This window comes from Nannospalax galili, unplaced genomic scaffold (genome assembly GCF_000622305.1).
Source record: "Nannospalax galili isolate Female #2095 unplaced genomic scaffold, S.galili_v1.0 scaffold667, whole genome shotgun sequence".
NCBI lineage: Eukaryota > Metazoa > Chordata > Mammalia > Rodentia > Spalacidae > Nannospalax > Nannospalax galili.
The window spans coordinates 3,906,019-3,929,292 of NW_008358387.1; the positions used below are offsets into that span (position 1 = coordinate 3,906,019).

General features: G+C 37.5%; 1 protein-coding gene across 2 annotated transcripts in view; it reads left to right on the plus strand.

Annotated features, from left to right (window-relative positions):
• Positions 1-23,274, plus strand: part of Gabra1 (gamma-aminobutyric acid type A receptor alpha1 subunit) — a 61,015-nt gene that overhangs the window by 34,672 nt on the left and 3,069 nt on the right. For both annotated transcript variants that reach the window (XM_008821675.2, XM_008821676.3), the window contains exons 7-9: positions 5,522-5,665; positions 15,301-15,453; positions 21,233-21,435. In XM_008821675.2, coding sequence (XP_008819897.1) covers positions 5,522-5,665; positions 15,301-15,453; positions 21,233-21,435 — 500 coding nt within the window. The remainder of the gene's footprint in view (positions 1-5,521; positions 5,666-15,300; positions 15,454-21,232; positions 21,436-23,274) is intronic.

The following is a 23,274-nucleotide window of genomic DNA, read 5'->3' on the forward strand; positions in this document are numbered from 1 at the left end:
TGGAGTTTCATACAAGGACTGAGTCAGCTTCTGGTTTACCTAACCAGCTTTCTGTTCTCAGTAGCAGGCAGACTGAGCAACTATTTTGGTGAAGATATGATTCATAGAAGAAAAATAGTGATAGTGTAGGAAGACAGCAAGCAAAGAGTATAGCAGAGAGCCTTTAGCAGCCCTAGTTTTGGAGAGACATTGTTTTCTATTTATAAATCCCATTCTATCCCAAAGACTCAAGGACACCTCTAAACCTGTCAGTTAAACAGGACTTTGGGGAGCATCCTTTAGTCATTTTAATATACACTTTACATTATGGAGTCTTCTGTTTTCTCCTGAAAACCAGTCCCATTTCTAACAGTGATAATGTTATATATTACTTGTGTGACATATAGTACATGATGCATATGAACATTTATAAGATCATCCAGTCCACAATGAAAACTTATAGGTAAGAAGATCACACATTGTATTTTTCCCACGGGAAAACTGATTTCTCATTATTATTTAATTACTAACAATATGCCTACATACAAGTATTTTCTACCCAACCTCATTTAACCTTCAAAATGTCCTGTTTTAGGTAATGAATTACCAACTTTATGTTAGATTTATTTCAGTCATCAGGATAGCTGAAGAAAAGGAGGACTTATATTTCCATATAGGCTGTATAAAGGTTGTTGGTTGAGTGCTAGTTCAAGGTCTAACAAAGTGATGTCCTTGACTGATCTTCTTCATCACAAGATGGCAGCTGAAACTCAAGCCAGTGCATCTGCTTTCAGGAAGAGGGGGCATAGTTGGTAAAAGGAAACTAATAACTGTTTCACCAGATCAAAGCTTTGCCTAAAACGACAGTAATGTTGTAGCTTCATCTCTTCATAATTAAATTCATGTAAGGTATTCTCAGAGGAAGATGGGATGAAAATATTTTTCTAGAGATGCATTTTCTTTTTCTCTTTTTATTTTTTTATTGTTTTGAGACAGGGTTTCCCTGTAGCCCCAGCTGGCCTGACACTCGCTATGTAGACCAGTCTGATCTTGAACTCACAGAGATCCACCTGGCTCTACCTCCTGAGTGCTGGGACTATGGGATTAAAGGTGTGGCCACAGTGCCTGGCTTTCATTTTCAACCTGAAGAATGTTGGAGGTATTTTAGGAAGAAGGAAATGGATTATGAGCAGCAAACAAATAGTGTGTTACACAGGAAAGAGTGGAATTAAAGATAAACATGGATGCCACTTTCCAACTCAGTGCCTTTGCATATTACCTTTTCTGACTACATTATCCCCCTAGTTAGTGTGGCTAGTTTTTCCACCTTTCACACCTCAGCATAGATACTGTCTCATAGGGTCTTTTCTGTTGACCCCATAGAAACTTGTACAAAGCTCCATCAATCTTCTTGAATCTATTGTCCACATATTTTTATACCATTTTATACTGCATTAATTATTAGTGCCGTTTATTCATAAATATTTTCCTGTTTGTGGACCACAATCACTAGAAAAACAGAATTTATTTTATTTAGTATTTCTTGGTACAGAGAGTATATATAATCAAAGAGAACATAACTTAATTAATATTCAATGAATGAGGAAAGGTTACACCTCTGAGACTTTATTTCTTCAAAGTTTAAACTTCTGAAGAACATGGAAGACCTGTGGGTAAATATACTGAAACAGGTGGTCAGGCTCACTGGGAGACAGCTCTCTGACAGGCCATTGTCCACTGTTGCCCTGAAAGGAAGGGGAGAAGGATCGGGTTTCCTCTGCTCCTTTCTCTGGCCTGGCTTAATTAGGAAAGGTGTAGGAACCAATGCAAAACAACCAACGCTTTGTTGATCTTATTTTTTCTTTTTTGAATAAACATGTTGCTAAAATAGTAACGGAGATTAGCAAAAGGGGTTTCTAAAACCACAAGTGGAGCATTCTACCACTGGGCCTTTGAAACCTTTCCAGTAACCCAAGCCTAGGTTGATATACAGGGAACACTGGAAAAGAGATTTTCTCCTTATCTCTCTCCTGTATGTTCCAGTCACTACCACTGAACTACCCTCTCTTCAGGTTAGGGATAGAGATACCTTAATAAGGCCAGTTAATTCCCACACTGTACCTGGGGTACAATTGTCTTTGAACACTTTTTGAGAAAAACATAAAATAAGTATTTGATCCTAGGAAATATCAGATCTAGTAACACCTTAATAAATGATTGTTTCCTAGCTGATCTAGAACAATGTCTTATAAACAAAGTTAGAGGCAAATGTAGAACCTAAGTGAACTGTAAGGAAGAAGAGCAAAGAAATATCATTAGAACTGATTTTATGTAGCTATAAGTTCATGCAGAAGGAAAAACAGAACCCCGTGAAAAGGAACAGAGACAGCAGCTGTCAGCGGCTCCACTGCAATAATCCAGGCTCCAGAGCAGTGCACAAAGGTCCTTCAGAGTCACAATCTATCCCTTTTACATTTTCTGGTTGAGCATTATGATTCCTTTGAAATCAAAAACTCTGAATAACTAGTTGAAGACATGTTTATGCTTAAGATTTATCAATTCAAGTAAGCCATCCTTGGGCCTCCCTTCTGTCTTCTCTAGCATAAGAACTCAGCTTGCATCATGGGTGTTCACTCTTCATTGAGGAAGATTTCCAGGAAGAACTATGAAGAGTGAGAGATGTGTGCCTCCTGCATGCTCTTCCAGAGGGCTTGTATATCTTCAATACATTAGTGTTTCTAAGAAATTACAAAATGAGTCATCAATAGTGACTTACTCTTTTTCCCTTTGCAACTGTATTAATATCCCAGTGAAAACTCATGGCAGCGTATAAAATGATAGGACCCAGTCACTGTTACCAATGACGACACATGACAAAGTATAAAATGATAAGATCCAGCCACTATTGCCAACAGCAATATGATGCAATAATAAGAGGTTTTGCTTGTTGCAAAAGCACATGAGCACTGGAATTCACTTGTTCCTGAGTTATAGAACTAGCAATCATCCTTCCTTGGTTAAGAGCATAGAACATATATTTATTTTCTAGAAAAATATTGAAAACAGGACTGGAGTAGAATACATAGCATTCCTAGTTGTTATCTGGGCATGCCATGAAACAAGTTATTTGGTGTTCAGGCCTCAGTTTACCAGCTATGAAATTCAATGGAAGCATGTGACCTTTGAGGACTTTCTACACTGAGCATGCAATAATTTTGTATTACTATAAATTCAGTGTGACTTCTTTGGTTAAAAACAAAACAAAACAAAACAAGAATTTATCATGACCAGGACAATAGTTTGCTTAATGTGCATATCTATAGACTGCAAGTAACACAGTCCTTCTCAAACTGTTCCCTTCCTGGTTTTAAGAAATTTTTTAAAAGAAAAATTTTATACCTTCATTACAGATGAAACTTACAACTCCAGAGGATACTTAAATGCTTTACTTTCTAGCCAATGAAGACAGTCATAGCAAGAGAAGAAAAGGTGGATAGATCAAGATTTCCCATTCACATTTTGTCTTAGGACTCATTAAATATCTTCTCTCAAACTGCCAGAAAAGTTTGTTCAAAGAGAGCTCTGAGTTAATTGACCTGTAAATGAAGATGGGCAGACAGGATGCCCACATAAGATGGGGGAACACTGATTACAGTGAATAGCTCAAGCTTTGTTTCAAATCAAAAGTTTTTGCAGGCAGCATCTTTTTCATGTAAGGACAACCTAATTTTAAATCTCATACTGTTTTATATTGGGCAGATACATATTTGTACACTGATCCCAACCTAGGTGTAAGGGTTGGGACAGATATCCTTTGTTATGACATCTATAAGCTCTAACTGCTTTTTACTTTGGAGGTCATTTCTCAAAAACATAGTTCAAATTCTAGTTTATGGTAATTGGTAACAAAATGAATATCATCTGAGTTAGGATATATTGATCTTAGGTTTTAAACAAATTAAAACATTTTCATAGCCTTCTAAAAATATTTTGGCCCCAGGGCACTGTACCCACTGTGACTAATGGAGAAGTTGGACATTGGCCAGTGAATCAAGATTGTATCATAAGGCTAACATTCCTGTCATGTTTTCTCATCAGATAACCTGGAACAGATTACTTTTTCTCATCTGATATTCATTAAAAATTTAAAATCACACGGCATCTGAGCAGAGCAGAGCAGTTGAACCTATGCAGAGTGGGTGTGCTGTGATTGGAAATCAGAAAAGATATGAAATCTTTCCCCCTCTCTTCTCTCTCCTTCCAGCTCTTTCTAGCCACTCTTCTCAAGCCTGAATGAATTTATGACCCAGCTACTCCTATATGAGATTACAGGCTAAAAGGGTCTCAACTAATGAAAGTGACTGTATTAGTTACTTTTCTGTTGCTGTGGTAGAAACACTGACCAAAACAACTTATAGAAGGAAGAGTTTATTTGAGCTTATGGTTCCAGGTGGAATTACAGTTCATTACGGTCCTTCCTGGTGGAGAGGCATGGTGGCTGGAGGAGGAGCAGAAGCTGAGCTCCCACATCTTCAAGAAGGCAAAGGAAACAGGAGAGCAATTTGAGATCCGAGATCCAGCAAGGCTAAAGAACTCTCTAAGCCCAGCCCCAGTGACATGCTTTCCCTAGATGGTCACACCTTCAAAACCTCCCAAAACAGTACAACCAACTGGGGACAAAATGTCCAAATTCTTGGAGCCTACAGGGGACATTCTTAGTCAAACCACCACAGTGACAGGGAAGAATGGCCCTATAGCATAAGTTGTCATCATCATTATCAGCAGCATCATGCCAATAAATACTTATAAAAAGCCTAAGCAATAAAAATGGAGTTGATTCCATTCTCTTTCTCAAGTAGATGTGCAGCAACATTTCTGGTGCCATATTTGTATTTATTGTGACCTTCCCATGGCTCAGCATTATATGGACAAAGGGTTGTTGAGTTTAATCTCACTTTATCTCCATGATTTCCATTGTGAATACTATGGTTTTCTTCAAACAAGTGAAGTTTTTGCCTGCAATTAAAAAAATATATATACTGTTTATTGAACAAACTCTTCTTCATGACACCTACTTGACTCATCTCCTCTTGGTTGTGTGTTTCTATAAATGCTTACTCTAAAATTCTCCCAAGTTCTTTTTACAAATCTAACTGTAGCACTTCATTTTATATCCCTTCACTCAGCTGTATATGGCTTTGTTGCATTTAGCACTACGTGGAATTATATCTTTATTTGCCTGTCCATCTTTATCTCTATCACCACAATGGACATCAATTAAAATAAGCAACTTTGTTTATGCCCACAGTGCTGTGTCCTCTGCATATGCTTAATGTGCTAGGCGTGAAAAAAAATGGCTGGAAAAAATCTCAGAATAAAAGTCATATATTTGGAATTACCAAATCCCCGAATATGGGCTTTCCTTTCCTAGCTTGGTATCTGCAGCAGTGAGCTAGGAAATATGAAGCTGATGTAACATACAAGCCCATTAGGAGAATTGAAGAGATAAGATGCATACATATGCTCCATGCTTTTTTTTCAGATGCTTATACAAGAGCAGAGGTTGTCTATGAGTGGACCAGAGAGCCAGCACGCTCAGTGGTTGTGGCAGAAGATGGGTCACGTTTAAACCAATATGATCTTCTTGGACAAACAGTTGACTCTGGAATTGTTCAGTCCAGTACAGGTAAGTTCCATCTGAAGATTCTGGATATGGAGAGTGGAGTGGTAAATAAAATGTGTGGTAAGAATGCAATAATGCCATGATTCCTTCAATAAGTAGGAAAAAGAACGAGAGAACAGCCTAAAATGGGATCAGTGAAACTGGAAAGAAACATGAACTCTAGGAATATAGTGCTGTACCTGTTAGTTAATGACTTGTGGCTTCTCTTTATTTGCAAAATAAGGAGCTTATTCTTTGTGATCAGGATAGCACAGCAAGTAGGATGTGAACTGCTAGGAGTAAGAATGTCTATATTAATTCCTTATGCCTTACCGTATCAGCAGATTTTGGTAACTAAGTAGAGTGATAAAAATAGTAAATCAAACTTATGCTACTTACCACAAGGCCTGGCACACAAAAACATTACACACAAACTATTAGTAGCCTTTTTGTCCCACTTATTGCCATGAATCAATGAATTTTGGGTAAATTTACAACAAACTAGACATCAAAAAGTCAATTTGTACCACAGCTAAAGCCAATGGAGATAAACACACACTACTGATTACTCTACTTCGGGAATTAAAAATAGGATCTTTTTGATATCTAGTGATATCCTCAAATTGCATTAGATGTTACTAATAAACTGGACACAAAGTTCTGAAGTTGCTTCAAAGAACAAAAGAGTGAAATTGTATATACTGTGTGCGGTGATACATGCCTTTAATCACAGCACTCAGGAGGCAGAGGTAGGTAGATTTCTGTGAGCTTGAGGCCAGCTGGAACTCTACAGCAAGTTCCAGACCAGCTGAAGCTATAGGGAGACCTGTCTCAAAAACAACAGCAATGGCAATAAATAACAATAACAAAAAGAACTAAGTTGCCTGGATGTGGTAGTGCACACCTTTTATCTCAGTTCTTGGAAGGCAAAGGCAGGCAGATCTCTGTGAAATCCAGGGCAGCTTGGCCTATATAGTGGGCTCCAGGGCAGGTGGTGCTACAGGGTAACCTTGTCTCAAAAAAAAAATCAGATAAAAAAAGATGACTTGGTAAAGCATAAGAAGAATAATGCTAATTTTCTCTGAAAAAATTTCTGTATTTATATTTCCTTGTGGGACCCTAAAACTTCTAGCATTTCAAGAAATAGGTCAATTTCTTCCTATGATTGTTGATGAAGTTTTACATAATATGCACCTTTTGCTTGTTCAAAAGCACTCACAGATACTTTTAATGCTTAAATATTTATGCTTCATGTTTTTTGATAGAGAAGATTGGTCCTCCGCTTTGCTTTTACTAGAAACACAGGCAGAAAACTGTCAGTTTGCAGTAAGAATGATCAGAATTAACATTCTGGTCCTGTCACTTATCAGCATTGTGATGTTGGGCAACTTATTCATCCAAGCAGAAACCTATGTTTCTCTAAAGAGTCAGAATACTAGACTTCTATGATGGAGATGAGATAGGGATTAAGAATGTAGCTCAGTGCTAGAGTGTTCGTGCAGCATGTGCAAGTCTCAGATCCAACCCTATACCACAGAAAGGGAGAATAGAGGAGATAGTAAAAAATACTGTGAACTAGTGTTTTTACTAGTAGGCATAGTAGGCACTCAAGAGAACACCCCATAGCTTTAGTACCGACATTTTTTCTGTCCTATAACATGCTGAAAAGATATTAAAATAAACTGTGCTTACATCTTACAAATTGAAAGCTATTAAAAGCTGGGTATCATGATGGGCTCTAGCTTTTCAGTGATTTCAAGCCATACACCTTGCCCTCATGGAATGTGAAGCTTAGAGTGGATGAGCATATAAACTACAATTATCAAAATGAGTGGTAAGTGCTGCTTTTAACCTCGGTGAGGGCTAAGATCATGTCTGTTTTCTGTGCCATGATGTTCTGTACTAGCTTTGAGAAAAGAAACATTGAATAAATATTTTTAAGCAACGAAGAAAAGAGTATAGCCTAGGCTAAATGAGGAAGGATTGCTACAGAGGCAGCTTTTCATTTTGTTAGTCTGTGTCTGTTAGGTCCTGAGCATTCAGTGTGGCTGAAGGTGTCAAAGGAGACAATACCATTGCAGTATGCACATGCAATAATAAATACAAAACTGGAAGACTGTTCAAAGAAAAGAAAGGACTCTCTTACAGTTCTATCCCTAATGACCTTGACCATGGCATTATATCCCTCTGTAGGCTCCCGCTCCAGAGTCTGCAAAATCAGTGACTTTGAAAAGGAACTTGGAGAACTCCCTCACCTTTTATTTATTAAGGAGTCAAGTTACCAAGGTTCCAGTTACTTAGAAAAGAGAGTATAGTCAAAAAGGAAAGGGCCAAGGCAAGAGAACGAGAGACAAAGACCTGGGACGTAGAGCTAATTGACCTCATGGGTCAGGCCTACTGGGAGTAGTCATTCTATGATAGAACAGCAACGTACACCTGCACAGAATAGGACTTTTTCCTAGTATTATTAATATTTGAGAGTATAGGGAATAATGACAAATTCTTAAACCCAAGAGCTCAGTTTGATGTACATCTTCAACACAGTAGTAAGACACTGAATTATGCTGCTTTGATCCCATGTGAGCTCATCAAGAATCTGTCCCAGAAGGTGTCAGTGGAAAGTACCAAAGGTCTTGTGCAAGGTTATTGATGCTATATTTATGCCTCTTTGGGGCCCTGAAAACGTTAAGATAGATGACACTCAGAGCAATTACCTCCTTGTTTCTGCCAGTAGAATAGCATGAGAGTACAAAATATCAGTCGCTACATAAAAGACATCTTTGTCTACCTTAATGTTCTCTGTAGGGACACTGTCAATTCAGATGACTCCTTATAAGGTTAGAAGGTGTCCTGCTTGCTGTGAGCACACAGTAATGTAATCCCAGTGACATGTTTCAGGTCAAAATGCCTCTTTTATATAACTTCAGTGATGTCAGAGATTGATGGAGATCCTGCCACAATATTTGTATATTTCAGGCCAGTTCAAACACGATAGTGGCACAGCCCCTTCCTTGGAGTGTGCTATGGAATTTAAGGATAGAAAATTGTTTACCTCCAGAGTTAAGAGTGCATTTATTCAACTGGATCAGTAAAATTTTACAAGAAGAAACACCTTCTCATCAACTTTCAAGATCAATAAATTCTCTACTATACCTCCATTTATCTATGTATTCAATCATCAGTTCATTTACTGTACAACACTGTAATTGGGCCTGGAAAAGAAGTGAGAGACACATAGCACCTTTGTTCAATAAGCTAATCATTGAGTGAGATAAGGAGTTCATATTACTGACATTGTCCTAATTTGCAAAGCTCATAAAGATATTAGAGTTTTGAATTATTATTATCCTCATCTTATACATTTGAGGTTCAGAGAGACTTAGTTATCCAAGATCACAGAGCTGGGATTTGAGCCTGGGTAATATACCAAATATTTGGCATACTATTAACAAGCCACATACACTTATAGAAAGGGCAAGGATGCTCATTATGAATGTAAACTCTGGATGAGATGTGGTGGCACAAGCCTGCAGTGGTAGAACTTGTGAGATAGAAACAAGAGAAACAAGATTTCAAGATCATCCTTCACTACATGGAAAATTACTAGACTACATGATACCGTTTCAAAAAATATGGATTATTGAATTATACTGCAATGCTTTAAATGTTGTGATTTTTTAAGACTAACTGTGACTTTAGGCAAATATTTTATCTTTTTCTCATAAATCTATGTTATAAGCTACTGTGAGATTGAAATGAGGAAATGCACATCAAATGAGAAGAATAGATGATGTACAAAAAACAATCAGTGAATGGCAGACATTGGTATTAGTAATCATGATGGATCAGGAACAAGGGAGCTATGTGAGGTCATAAAGCAGGATGAGGCCATTTGTACTTACAATATCCTAGAAAGCAGTTTGGAAGTGGAGCCCAGGCACCGTCATATCATACAGTGCTCACTAAGGGTCTCTTTAGGGAAAGTCTGCAAGAATTATAGCAGTTATTATAGGACATATACAGAAAACTGAAATACATTGGTCATTAGGCCAAGAATAATATCAGTATCCAAAAAGCAACAATGAAGCAATCATTGCTTGCAATGTTTTAAAAACATTCAATAGTAACTTGAATTCTCTTACTTACTGAAGCAAATTTCAGCACACAACATGTAGGATAGCTTGAGAAATAAGCTGTTTCATCTGAATGATCATCTTTGATCCTTAGAATAGCTGACTTAGAGGAATTATGAGATCGTCTTCTTTGATTTAGAAACTTTTGAAGATGTTGATTTAAGGATGTCTCTACAAGGTCAAGGACATCAGGAAAGCATCTTATTTGATCATGAAGGACAGCGATGATGAGCATTCATCAAACAGCCTCAGAGCTCATGTTTATAAAGCCTACTGTATGATCTCCAGAGAAGTGGTTTTGAGCTTAGAATCCGAGATCTGAAAAAGCACAGACTTCTGTGGTTACTTGTCAACTCATTCATATTTCAAAGAAGCAAACTGGTCTAGTAAGGCTAAGCATTCCATCACTACAGTCCTGTCTCCTTATTTTATTCTATTTTATATTTAATTTTATATGTATGAGAATACTGCCTACATATATGTAAGTGCACCAGTGTTGTGCAGTGCCCACAGAGGTCAGAAGAGGGTGTCAGATTTCCTGGACCTGGAATTATAGACATTTGTCACTGCCATGTGGGTGCTGGGAATTGAACCTGGGTCCTCTGCAAGAGCAGCCAGTGCTCTTAACTGCTGAGCCATCTCTCCCGTCCCGTCTCCTTATTTTAATTTCAGTAATGCTCAAAGCAGGTATAAAATACCATCTGTAGCACCCACGATAATATGTTAGAACATGAATTCTTTTAAAATCGTCATATCCATAGAAAGCATTAAGTTAAAAAAACTTGGAAAGAAGAACTTCATATGAAATCAATGTTCAATTACATTTTGCTGAATGACTGAAGGCAGATTTCCTAATCTATATAGAATATAAATCTACCTTTCTATCTTTACACTGTACAAATCTAAATAGGATTTGGGATTATAAGTACTATCACATCTGTTATTCAATGTTCTTTGTTTTAGAGCATCCCAGGGAACAGGCCAGTTCCATACTGTCATTTGACATGGACAAATCAGGAGAGTGAAACAAACAGCTAAATGCAGCAAAGGAAGGGTTTAAGAAACATTTAAGAAAGACCCCTATAAATGAGCCCTAGTGACATTTACCAAATTATACCTACTCTCTTTCTTGTTCTCTCCTTAGTTTTACCCTTTAATTTATTAGGAATATCATCATTTCCAATGTACAATATCGCTAAAGTTAGATGATCTGCAAGGATATTTGAACTTCAATTCTTCTAAACTGCTGAATTAGAGAAAATGTTTTGACATGCTTAGTCTGTACACATTTGGTGTCTAGACATTCCATCTAACTTAAATGGGGTTTTCTCTTGTGTTTTTCTTTCATTTTTAAGTTGGTATAACTTGATTCTGATGTTGCTGCCCTTTCTGTCCCTTTTTTAAAAGTCGCTATTTAATTTAAGAAGATGGTTTCAAAACACTGAAAGTTCTCCTATTCTTCCCTAACCTATCAAGAAAAATTTGTTTATAATACAAATATAATATCAAACAATAGCTCTCCAGACTCCAAGAATCATATTCTTTTCACTCTTTACAAAAAATGTCACATCCCAACAAAAGATAATGGAATTTACGTAGGTACTCATTTTCCTGACATTATATGAAAGATGGAATTTTTTCTGTGTGCTGATGACATTTTGCAGGTCACAATTGAATGAATGGCTAGGAGTAATAATATGTAACTCTGGCATATTGAAATGTGAAATGGACTCGTCCACATGAGCAGTTGTTTAGTTTAAAAGCTATACAAAGTTTTAAGGATTGGTTCTCAGCATTTTTTTCTCAAATTGGAATCATTTCTCCCTCTTTTCAAATGACCTTGAAGATATCACCAATGTAGTATACAGAAATTAAAACCAAAGTACTTAACATTTTCTTTAGCCTTAAAAACAGAGATGCTAAAATGCAAAATATGGGTATATGATCAAAAACAAGAGTTGTAACTGAAGTAAAAAGTACTTAGTAAATAATCAGTAAATGGCAGGTGTTATTAAAAAAGCAATTGATGATGACTCCAAGGATTATTTTCTTATGTAGCAGGGAATGCTTCCCTTCTGCCAATGTCTCCAATTCTGATAGAAGAAGAGTGAAAATAATGGAGAAAGTAATTACAGTGAATTTTAGCATGTGTATGTGGTATCTTGTGAGAGCCGTTACTCTTCATTAAGCCATATTATGTTTTCACTATTGTGCAGGCGAGAAAATTGAAGATGAGGGAGTTTACATAAGGCGCCCAAGGCTATACAAGAAGAAATCAGATCTAAGTATTAAACTCAAATAAACTCAATTTCTTCCAAGGCTAATATGCTTTCCTCTCAAGACATTTTCTGCCACCCACTGAGGAACTGATATTTGGGCTGTTTTCAATCGATAGATGAACAAAATGTTCTGTCATAAAAGTCAAAAAGAGTTTGCTGGGCCAAGGTGCTGAGATGTTAAGATGTGTGGAGAGACATGAATACAAAGGAGAGAGTTTGCTCACAGTGTGTAGAATTGCAGATCATTTCTATTCTCATCCTGAGGAATGAGGGATCTCCTGATAATGGCATCCAGTGGCTATGTTATGGGGCTCTTAGCTCCATAAACTCAGGTTTTCCTATATTCCTGGGAAATTAGGATTTAGAAGTTGATAAAATAAAATGAATTTATTTGGCTAGAACTGGGGAAAGTTCTTATGTTCTCTCTGTCTTTCCTCTAGCAATGTTAAAATTTTATAGAAAAGATGAAATAAAGGCAGGAAATAGTCATGTGTTTATTTATCTATGCTAATCTGAGACAGGCTGTCAGAACCTTGTTAAAGGAAGCAATTTCCTCCTCCTTTGCATTTGAGTTTTAGTTTTTCTCTCCCTCTGTATAGGATTCCTGGGAAATTTTAGCTCCCCTTAGAGTCTATTGTTTGAGGGTCCTTGTTACAGGGAAAGGCCAGGGATACAGCTAAATATCATACATTGCACAAGATAACTTATAACATCAATTATTTGGTCTTAAATGCCAGTTTTGCAGTGTGAGAAATCTTGATGTAGATAATGTATGTATTAACTTTCTACTGCCATGACATACATACTTGAGGAGAATATGTAAAAGACTGAATAGTTTTCTTTGGCTCAGCGTTATTCAGGATCTCCCTACATTGTTGACTGACTTCATGGGTTTTGGGGCCTATGAAATGGTAAAATATCATGGCAGCAAGCCTGGAGCAGATCAAGGCTGCTCAGCCCAAAAAGCTGTGAGAGTCAGAAAAAGAGTAACTGATGCTTTAGTGTCAGATGACCTTCAAGGCAGATGACCTCAAAATTCCCTGGAGAGTTGCTAGTGTAAGCCCAACTTCAAAGGCAGAAGAAACACCCACAGTCTCATGCTTGTCAGCCCTGGGAACCAGCAAAATCACCCTCAAAGCAAAGTATATTTTGCATGTGTGGACTTCTGCCTTCTTGAACATTGCATCCCATCTAGACGACTGGATGGCACAGCTCACATTCGGAGTATGCCTTCATCCCTCACTCACTGAGTATTTGTCACCTGTCTCCAGAAACACCCCTATCCACTCATCCAGATATGCACTGTCCTGTTCCACTCAGTCGACTTAGGGTGGCCACCAAATTTACCGGCCCAATGAAAATCCATTGAGATATGTTAAGCAAGAAAATTAGTGGCATAATCACATGTGAATGATCACTCTGCATAAAATGTAGGGAAATAAGGAGTTAGATGCTACTGGAGGGAGCTAAGATAGTTAACAGATTACTGTGATAAGTCTACAGAGATGAAAGACACTGTTGGGTTGTAATAGGATGTGGTGATTTAGTCCTCTCTGTCTAATAAAACATCATTTAAAACATAAGGATAAATCCAGTTTCTCATCCTCAGTGGATAGGCAGATACATGCTTGTCATTTATTGTGTGGGAATTTAACTAATTAAATGTATTTTGAGACATGTTTTGGCTATGTAGCTCACACTGAACTAGACTTCTCTGTTCTAAGTGTTGGGTCACTAGGCATGTGCTACCATGTCAAGCTAGACAAAATGTGAAATTTAAACATAGTTGGTGGTGTCACCAAATAGCCAATGACTGTGAGACCAATTGAGATGTGTGAATAAAAGCCTTTATTTTGAAAGCCAGGAGCATTATGCTGCAAACTTAACAGATATCTACATACTTTTATAAAGGGAACAGTAGGAAGAAGATTGAAAGGATGATCTCCTTGCTATCTAAGCAAGAGTAAGGAAGGGACCTAAGGGCAGAAATATATTTCATTTACTTTAGAGTAAGAAAGAAAGCGTCTGGCATAGACGAAGACCTCAGTGATTTATAAAGAAAATAATGAATTAACAAAAGAAGCTAAAACTCCAAGATGAAGTAGAGATCAAGAGTTTGTTGTGGAGAAGGCAGGAGGAGCCACTTCTGAGTTCCGGGAAGGTCAACAGCTGAACACAAGATGGATGGCACATTGTAGGGACTGAAGTCAGAGACTCAGGGATTGACAAAAATTATAAATGAAGAATAGAGAAGTTTGAGGGGAGGAAGGAAGAATCGTGGGGAAATGGTCTAGGAGCTGTGGTGATTTCCTATCTTAAACATACCTAATTCTTTTCAACCTACCCCAAAACAAGTAGGTATATTTTCTGAGTGACTCAACATGAAGAAAAATAAAACCCTTCTTCAATTTGGGTTATTTATCTACTGCTTCAGGCCTTTGAATGAAGTCAGACTCTGAATAATAGAATGCCCATAGAATTCCTTGGCTTTGTTTCTCAGATCAGGCTAGGGATGAAGACTAGCTCCAAGGCCGGTTATGGAGCTGTGGGTTATGCCCAGTGACAGGTCACATGCCTAGAAAGTGGGGGATCTGGCTGCTAGTCTCATTACTGAAAAAATAAAAGGCAAAAAATGATGATTACAAATATAGATTTCCTTCCAACAAATGGTGTGTAAATTGAAGTGATATAGGAAGAATTGTATCTTGTGGAGTTTTACTGGTGAGTCTGGGAAATAAATTAAAAAAAAAATAGATTCCGGATCGTTTTCCATTTTCTATTCTGTCCAAACTAAGTCACTAATCTGAGGTCTAAGGAAACCTTGGAACTAAAATTCAGCTGTCCTAACTTCCATATCAAAACACCTTCGGTAGGCATTTCAAATCGATTTCATGATGGTTATACAGGAGAGTCAGTCTTGTTTTGATTGCTGTAGATCATCGAAACTCCCATTTCTTCCATGGTTAATATAGAAACATGTTCTCTGATTTGTGCCTTATATGCAATAAAGCGAAGCTGGGAGGGAAGAATCCCGTGAAGATTTTGCACCTCAATATCATCCTCAGAGAATCTGATTTGTATTAACAATGTTTCTTTTTAGGATAAAGCCCCTTTCCTACAAGGACTACCTGTTACATGGAAGAAATAATTTGTCTCACTTCTAGGACTTTATTCCTAACAGCAAACCTCAGAAATAACTTCTTTTCAAGGTCAAATTGTTCACCTTTCCTGTCCACTTCCCCTCTAGGAGAGTATGTTGTTATGACAACTCACTTCCACTTGAAGAGAAAAATTGGTTATTTTGTGATTCAAACGTACCTGCCATGCATAATGACGGTTATTCTCTCCCAAGTCTCTTTCTGGCTCAACAGAGAGTCAGTTCCAGCACGAACTGTCTTTGGTAAGTGTCAGTCAATATATACATATAAGCGTCTACGGGGAAGTTTTACCATGGCTATGACATTGCAAAAAGAATGAAAAAGTCATTATTTGGTCAAATTGGAAGTCAGCATTATAAAAAAGTTGAAGAATTTCCATTCCTATCATGGTATGTTTAAAAGCTTCTCTCTTCACATAGTAAGCATTTTTGGTGATATGAAGGGTGAGCATAATAAAGATTTAATTCAATGGTTTATGATAGAAATGCAGTGAAAGAGGCATGAAAGCATCACATTAATTTAGAAACACGTACACAGTTACCTTAGAAATGAATCATGCATTTAATATACATAGATTATGTTTTTGAGCATGTTAAGAAATGGCAGCAGAATTACTCACCTGTATATATACATGACCTGGCAGCTTGGCCTCTTTCTGTTCTCCCAGGCTCCTGTCAGTTTCTGTTGCAGTGTATTCCTCGAGTTCCGGCCTTGGCGTCACTGGACGATGGACTGGACGATGGACTTCAAAGTGTACGATAAATAAAATTTTTAAATTTCCAAATTTTTTTTTTTTTTTTTTTTTTTTTGGTCTTTTTGAGACAGGGTCTATCTGTAGCCCCAGCTGTCCTGGAACTCACTATGTAGACCAGGGTGGCCTTGAACTTACAGAGATCTGCCTGCCTCTGGCTCCTGAGTGTTGGGATCAAAGGCGTGCGCCACCACACCCGGCTATTACTTTTATTTTATGTGTATGCATGTATTGCCTGCATGTAGGTAAGTGCACCCATGTCCTGCCATGCCTGCAGAAGTCAGAAGAAGGCATCGGATCCCCTGGAACTGGAGTTATTAATAGTTGTTAACTGTCATGTGGGTGCTGGGAATGGAACCTGGGTCCTCTGCAAGAGCACTCAGTGCTCTTAACTGCTGAGCCATCTGTACAGCCCCAACTCCTATGGTCTTTTAAATTATATATATATTTCAAGCTAAGGCAATCTAATGGGGAATTGTTTATAAATGAGCACCTTTGTCTAATGGAAAAAATAGCCTATTATTGCATTATTTTAGAGCTTGCATTTCACAAGGTCTAAATATGCATTCAGTCATATCCTGACTGAATCCCAGTACACTATCTCAACTGTACCTTTCAGACTAATGAAACCAAGACTTAGTATGGTTAATTTATCATTTCCCCTAATAAATGCATTATTTGACATGCAATGTAAGTTAATACTATTTTCCAGAAACAATTCAAAAGTAAATCACATAAGGACCATTCCCCTTGTGAAATAGATTCACGAACTTGAAATTTAAATGGTCATAACATTATAAAGAATAGTTATTGTGTTTTTATACCAGGCATTTTCAATGTTATTAGCTTTTATTATAATCTTTAAATGTAAATACTTTAGAAACTATTATTTTGGCCATTTCATTAACTTGAAACCAAATGAACACAAGCTTAAGTTTCCCATTCCAGTTCATAAGCTATTAGGTAGAAATCGTGGAGTCAGGTCAGACACTGAGCTTCAGAGACCTGTTCTTTGTGGTGGTGTTGAGCCATCACCTTTCTGGCATCCTGTAGCAATGGCATAACACATAATTGGGCCATTTTTATCAACATCATTCATTCAGGAATAATGCCCACATGCTTATTGGTAGAAGATGCCATTGCCAAGGTTTATTCTACAAATGCCTACTATGCTCCTGTTATGTTGAAGGTCCCGTGCTCCACACCAGAAACCTTTGTAATCAATTCATGTGCAGAGATTCAATGATCATAATATTCATGGAATAGAAAAGGGTGAAATCAGTTCTTTCAGAGATCAAGACTGCACTCCATCTGCTCAAAAGTTTCTTGTGTTTGAACTTGACAAATGCTTCCAGGTTTAAAACCCTTAAATCTGTGCTCGGCTCCTCTAACAATAATGAAAGTACCTAACTAAATTAACATGCAAAATGGCTTCCAGCTGCAGAGCCCAAGAGCAGTTCATTTCAATTTCTTTTTGTGTGTGTGTATGTGTGTGTGACCATTTGCCAATATTAAGAACTTTAGAATCCACTAAAGTTTGACCTCTGGGAGGACGCTCCCCTCCCCTCCATATGGCTATCTCATTAGAGCCCTTAATTCACCAGGAAATGAACATTAAACTTTGATGTACACTTAGGCTTTTTTTTTTTTTGGTTTTGCATTATTTTATTTTTGAAAAATGAAGCCACAGGACTGGAGAGATAGCTCAGTGGTTAAGAGCACTGAATTCTCTTGCAGAGGACTCAGGTTTGATTCCCAGCATTCATATGACAGCTAAGAACCATCCTAACTCCAATTCCAGGGTCTGAACCCCTCTTCTGACCTCAGTGGCATTGCATGACATGGGTGCATGCACATACATGCAGGCAATACACTCGTAGACATAAAATAAAAATAATAAATAAAATATTTAAGAAAAAATAAAAATGAAGCCAATATATTTAGAAGGTTTGTCTTTAATTTTTACTATTTTTCTTGTCTTGCTTCAATCAATGCTATCTTTTCTATTTGAAAATTCACCAAAGCATTTCAGAATCTTTTAGAGTCAAAAATGCTGCTCAACATTTTCAATGATCTTGTTTTGCAGTCGAGCAATGACATTTTGTGAACATAACTGCACAGCTGTAAATTTAGCTGCAGCAAGTATTTTTGTGTACCGAGTCATATATTCGTAATGTTTAAGTTCAATAAAAACCACAAATACAATTTTCCTAGACCTTTAGCCTTTTAACATTTATTTTGTATACATGTTTCTATTCTTTTAAACTGAAGTCAGAAAATTCCTCTGAGCTCTGTAGATAACTGAGTGGAGTCCTAGTATGTGAAGAACTACCAAAGACAGGGGCTGAACAGATGGCTCAGCAATTAAGAGCACTGCCTGCTCTTGCAGAGGATCCAGGTTCAATTGCCAGCACCCACATGGCAGTTAACAACTGTCTGTAACTTCAGTTCCAGAGGATCCGATGACCTCATCTGACCTCCCTGGGCATTGCACAACATGGGTGTACTTATACACATACAGGCAATACACTAATACATAAAATAAAATTAATAAAAAGAAATGCCAATACAAAAACGTCTATGAAGTTACATATTTTAGCAGTTTATTAAAACCAATTCAGAATGAGAAAAAAATTGAAGATTTTTTGATGAATTGAATTGAGATGATTTTTCATCATCCCATGTCCTCTTTTATTTTCAATAAATACCATCTTGCTGCTGAAGAGATCCAAGTTTTAGGTTTTATTTTAACAGGTAACATCCATAAGACATTGGTCACTATCTTTCTGAACTCCTATTGAATGTCATGGGACAGTACAAGGAAAGTCAAGCAATGTTTAAAGAAACAAATGAGAAAGATAAGTTGTCAGGATTATCCCTTGACTTTAATAGTCATACGGCACATTTTTATTTCTTTTTCTTGATCTAAGGCAGGGATTTCAAAACCACAACATTCCCATTTCCCATGCATGTAAGCATACACATACATACAAACACACATTCTCTCTCTCCCTCCCTCCCTCCCTCCCTCCCTCCCTCTCTCCTTCCATCCCAATCTGAACTGTCCTTAGTTTACAGATCTATTTGTTATAAGATCACTCTTTGCTAATTTACTTTTGGCATTTGCCTACATAAACCAAACTACAAATGTGAAATACATTATAGAAGGAATATGTTATAAAGGACATAGAAATTTTCATTAATAGTCACTAATTTTGCCCTTAACTACTAGGTAAGCATTTAACATTTTTATCAATGATATTATCTTATTTAATACTTATAATAGCCCTCTGAATTAGACTTAATAAAAATCAATTAGTAAGGAAAAAAAAAAAACCTAAGTAACAACCCAGAAGCCAATGATTGTAAAGAAATTGTCCCAAGGTCACCCAGCAATTATAAAACTGGGATTTGAAACTGGGTTGCTTTGTTCCCCAAACACTGACTTTTAATTACTTTGTTATTTGCTCTAGTTGATATTGATATGCAAATTTTGGGGCAGTTTGCCAACCAATATTCCTTAGACTATTTGTTAGTTATATAACATGAAACTTGCCCTAGAATATTCAGAAACCCATGCCATACAAACCACAAGGTAAATTTATTTCCCACAACCCTGACCATATGTCAAGAATAAAATTTGTTAACTATTTTACTAGGTCTATGTTTTTGTTTTGTTTTGATTTTGCTTGGTTTTGAGACAGGGTTTCATTCTGTTGCCCCAGCTGGCCTTCATATGAAGACTGTGATCCCAGGCTCATAGTCCTAGGTCCTAGATCTCACAACAATCCACCTGCCTCTGCCTCCTGAGTGCAGGGATTAAAGGTATGCCCTACCATGCCTGACATTCATTCATTCATTCATTCATTAATTCTTAATTGTATCATTTTCTAGTGTAGTTACAAAGAACATCTACCTTGAAACTCCTGGAAAGCTGGAGAACACCAGTTGGTTTAGAACAGATTACAAAACATTTCCCTCTACCATATGTGTAAACCTGCTGATTTCTAAAACAATCAGGAAGAATCATAGTTTTAGACATGTGCAATGATAATATCTTTACAGAAATGTATTATTTATCATCTTTAAAATTCTTTTTGCATACTGTTAAATTTAATTTTCACAATCATCTCGTGAGTGAGAGAAATTTTCATGATGGTATAGACAGTAGAGATACTGTGAATCAAATCAGCAACTTTACAGACATGGAGACTGAGACTCCTGTCAGTGAATTCACTTACCTGTATGGTAAGGCCAATCACTACAAGAGGTCAGGACTATTTCTGGTGAGCATCTCTGATCCTCTTTGACTGAGTTACTGGGACATATTTTTTAAATATTTTCTAATTGCCCCAGAGGAAGCTTGTGGATTTATAAGTGTACAATATCTAATACAGTGCTTTACATACGACAATTTAAAACTGATAATATTGTTTTGTTCAGTGACCATTAAAGGATGTACTTTTCACACTCCAACTCATGTAATTATCCAAATAAATTAAAAAGGACTGCCTTGGAAACTGCTTTGACCTTGAATATATGTCGTTTACATTGCTCAGTGAACAATGCAAAGAAAAGATCAGACTTGTGTTCAGAGATTGGTTTTTCTACCTCTTCCTGATTTTAAGTAAGGGGCATAAAATCTGTATACAAGTATTACATACATGCTTACTTTTTTGTGTACATGTCTTATTTAAATTGCTATACATTTATGCACACATTTATGCATGTTGGTTCCAAGATTTTCTTCAAATGAGTAGCTGTTTTAGAATCAAAACTAGTATAGGAAAAATGCTTAAAATGTAATAAATGATGATCCTAAATTTTTTATGCAATTATCAAATATCAAGGACTAATTGAGTTTCTTATTTCTACATTTTGGACAGAAGAGCCCACAAAAATGAGTATAGGTCTTTCTTGCATACCACAGGCTGTCGTTATCTATGACTTTTTGTGTCAAGAGTTGGATGTCGTGAAGTATGTTATTTTCTACCCTGCTCAGGAGGTAGATTACAAGGTGCTCATTTAATGGAATTCACTGTTTCAGTAATGGCTCCTCAATTAGCAGGACAGTTTGTCCCTTCCAGATGTCCCTCTTGGTACTGCTAGGCCACCAGCTGTACGTTATAATGACTCATCTACCCCAAACCAAAATGGAGTGAATTCAAAACCATAATCTGCACATGTTTGATTTGCTCAGGCAGACTAGCCTCCAGTAATGAAATTTCATACAGTGAACCCAGGTATTTACTTAATTTCTTTCATTGCAGGAGTGACAACTGTTCTCACCATGACAACTTTAAGTATCAGTGCTAGGAATTCCCTCCCGAAGGTGGCTTATGCAACAGCCATGGATTGGTTTATTGCCGTGTGTTATGCCTTTGTTTTCTCAGCTCTGATTGAATTTGCCACAGTAAACTATTTCACCAAGCGAGGGTATGCATGGGATGGCAAAAGTGTGGTTCCAGAAAAGGTAAATGCTTCAAAAGTTCCACGATGATGACGTATTAGGATGATGATTCTTAAAGACTTTTAAATGGAGGGCTTTTTTTTTTTCTTTTTTCTTTTGGCTCAGGGAAAACAGGAGTAAAGAGGACTCTTTTTTATGTTATAAATGACTTATTTTAATGATGGTTTTGTTATTGTTCAGAGCAGAGTTTTTTTGGGTGAATCTAAGTGCAGGTAGAGGGCAGAAGATTTGAGGTGGCTAACAACCATCATAACTCCAGTTCCAGGGGAATCTGATGCCCTCTTCTCACCTCCATGGGCATTGTACAACACAAGTACATTTACATACATGCAAGCAATATATCATACACATAAAATAAAAATAAAGGATATACTAAAAAATGAGAGATACAAAGGTAAGGATTGCTTCTCAAATATACCTTCTGTGGCTTCTATTGAGAACATTTGTAACAGACATCAGAAACAGACTTATCCCAACCACATGGGTCTTTTAAATTTTTCTAGTAGACTTATTTAAAAACTATAAGCAAAGAATATTAGTCAAATCACATGCATATAAAGACACATGTCGGCTTTATAGTGCATGACACATATACATCAGTAAGGGGTTATGCTAAATTGTAGATTTATTAATACAAATCTTCAAAACCCTTCACATATTTATTTTATGCTTACAGTACATCTCCAACCAGACTTAGCAAATTTCAAGTGCTCAGTACCCACACATGGTTGATGGCAGTTATGTCAGATGACAGCTCCGAACAATGGCCGCTGTTGCGATGTCTGCTGAAGGAACGCTTGCAAAGTGCTGCAGCTGTCAATCATTGCACAGATCACACTGTTGAGCACCTACATTAAACATGGATTATATTCAGGACCCTGAATAACCCCACTTCATTATTTGCCCACTTGAAACATAAGGAGAAGCAGCAACTAATAATTGGCTCAGCAATTTACCACAGCAAAACAAACCACCCCAAAATTCTGGGGCCTGAAATAGCAGTCAATTACTTGCTCATGAATCTGAATCTGTGGTTGGGAACAATCTGTGATGTTTATTCATGTGACCTGGGCTCACTCACATGATTGTGGTTAAATGGAGTCTCCACCAAAGCTGGAAAATCCATGGTGGGTTCCTAACATAACTGATATCTACCACACTGCACCTGGTCTCTGGTGCACCATAGTCTAGCCTGGGCATCCTCACTTTTCCAGTAGAGTATGTCCAAAAGATGAAAGGCTGAGGCTGACAAGTCTTTGAGTTAAGGATCCTAAGCTTGAATAGCATCCCTGGCATAGTGCCATGTCCAATTTACGTTCAACCAATGAAGAAATAGACCACGCCTCTTGATGCAAAGGGACGTAAAACACTGTCATAAATTACAGTTCTCAGACTTTTTGTTTATTGTTTGAGAATTTCATCAATATTATGTGTTTTGATTAAACCTACTCCCACTCTGCCCCCTCCAACTCTTTCTACACCTCCACCACTTTCCTCTCACAATTTCACAAACACAAACTCATGGAGGCTATGATCACATGCACAAGACTTGCACAGGATCAGGCTAGCCAAAATTATAGCATGGATGGAGGAAGGGCTAGCAAAACCCTACCTCAAACTAAGGAGCTAAGGAACTAATACAATTGATGAGTGTTGCTGGAAAAGGGAGGGAAGGAGGAGGGAGAGGGGAAAAGGGAGAGGGGGAGAGGGAGATGGGGAGGGGGAGGGAGAGAGTGGAAGGAGGAGAGGGGGAGAGGGAGAAGGGGAGAGAGAGAGGGAGAGAGGGACTGGAAGGGGAAGAGAGAGAGAGAGAGAGAGAGAGAGAGAGAGAGAGAGAGAGAG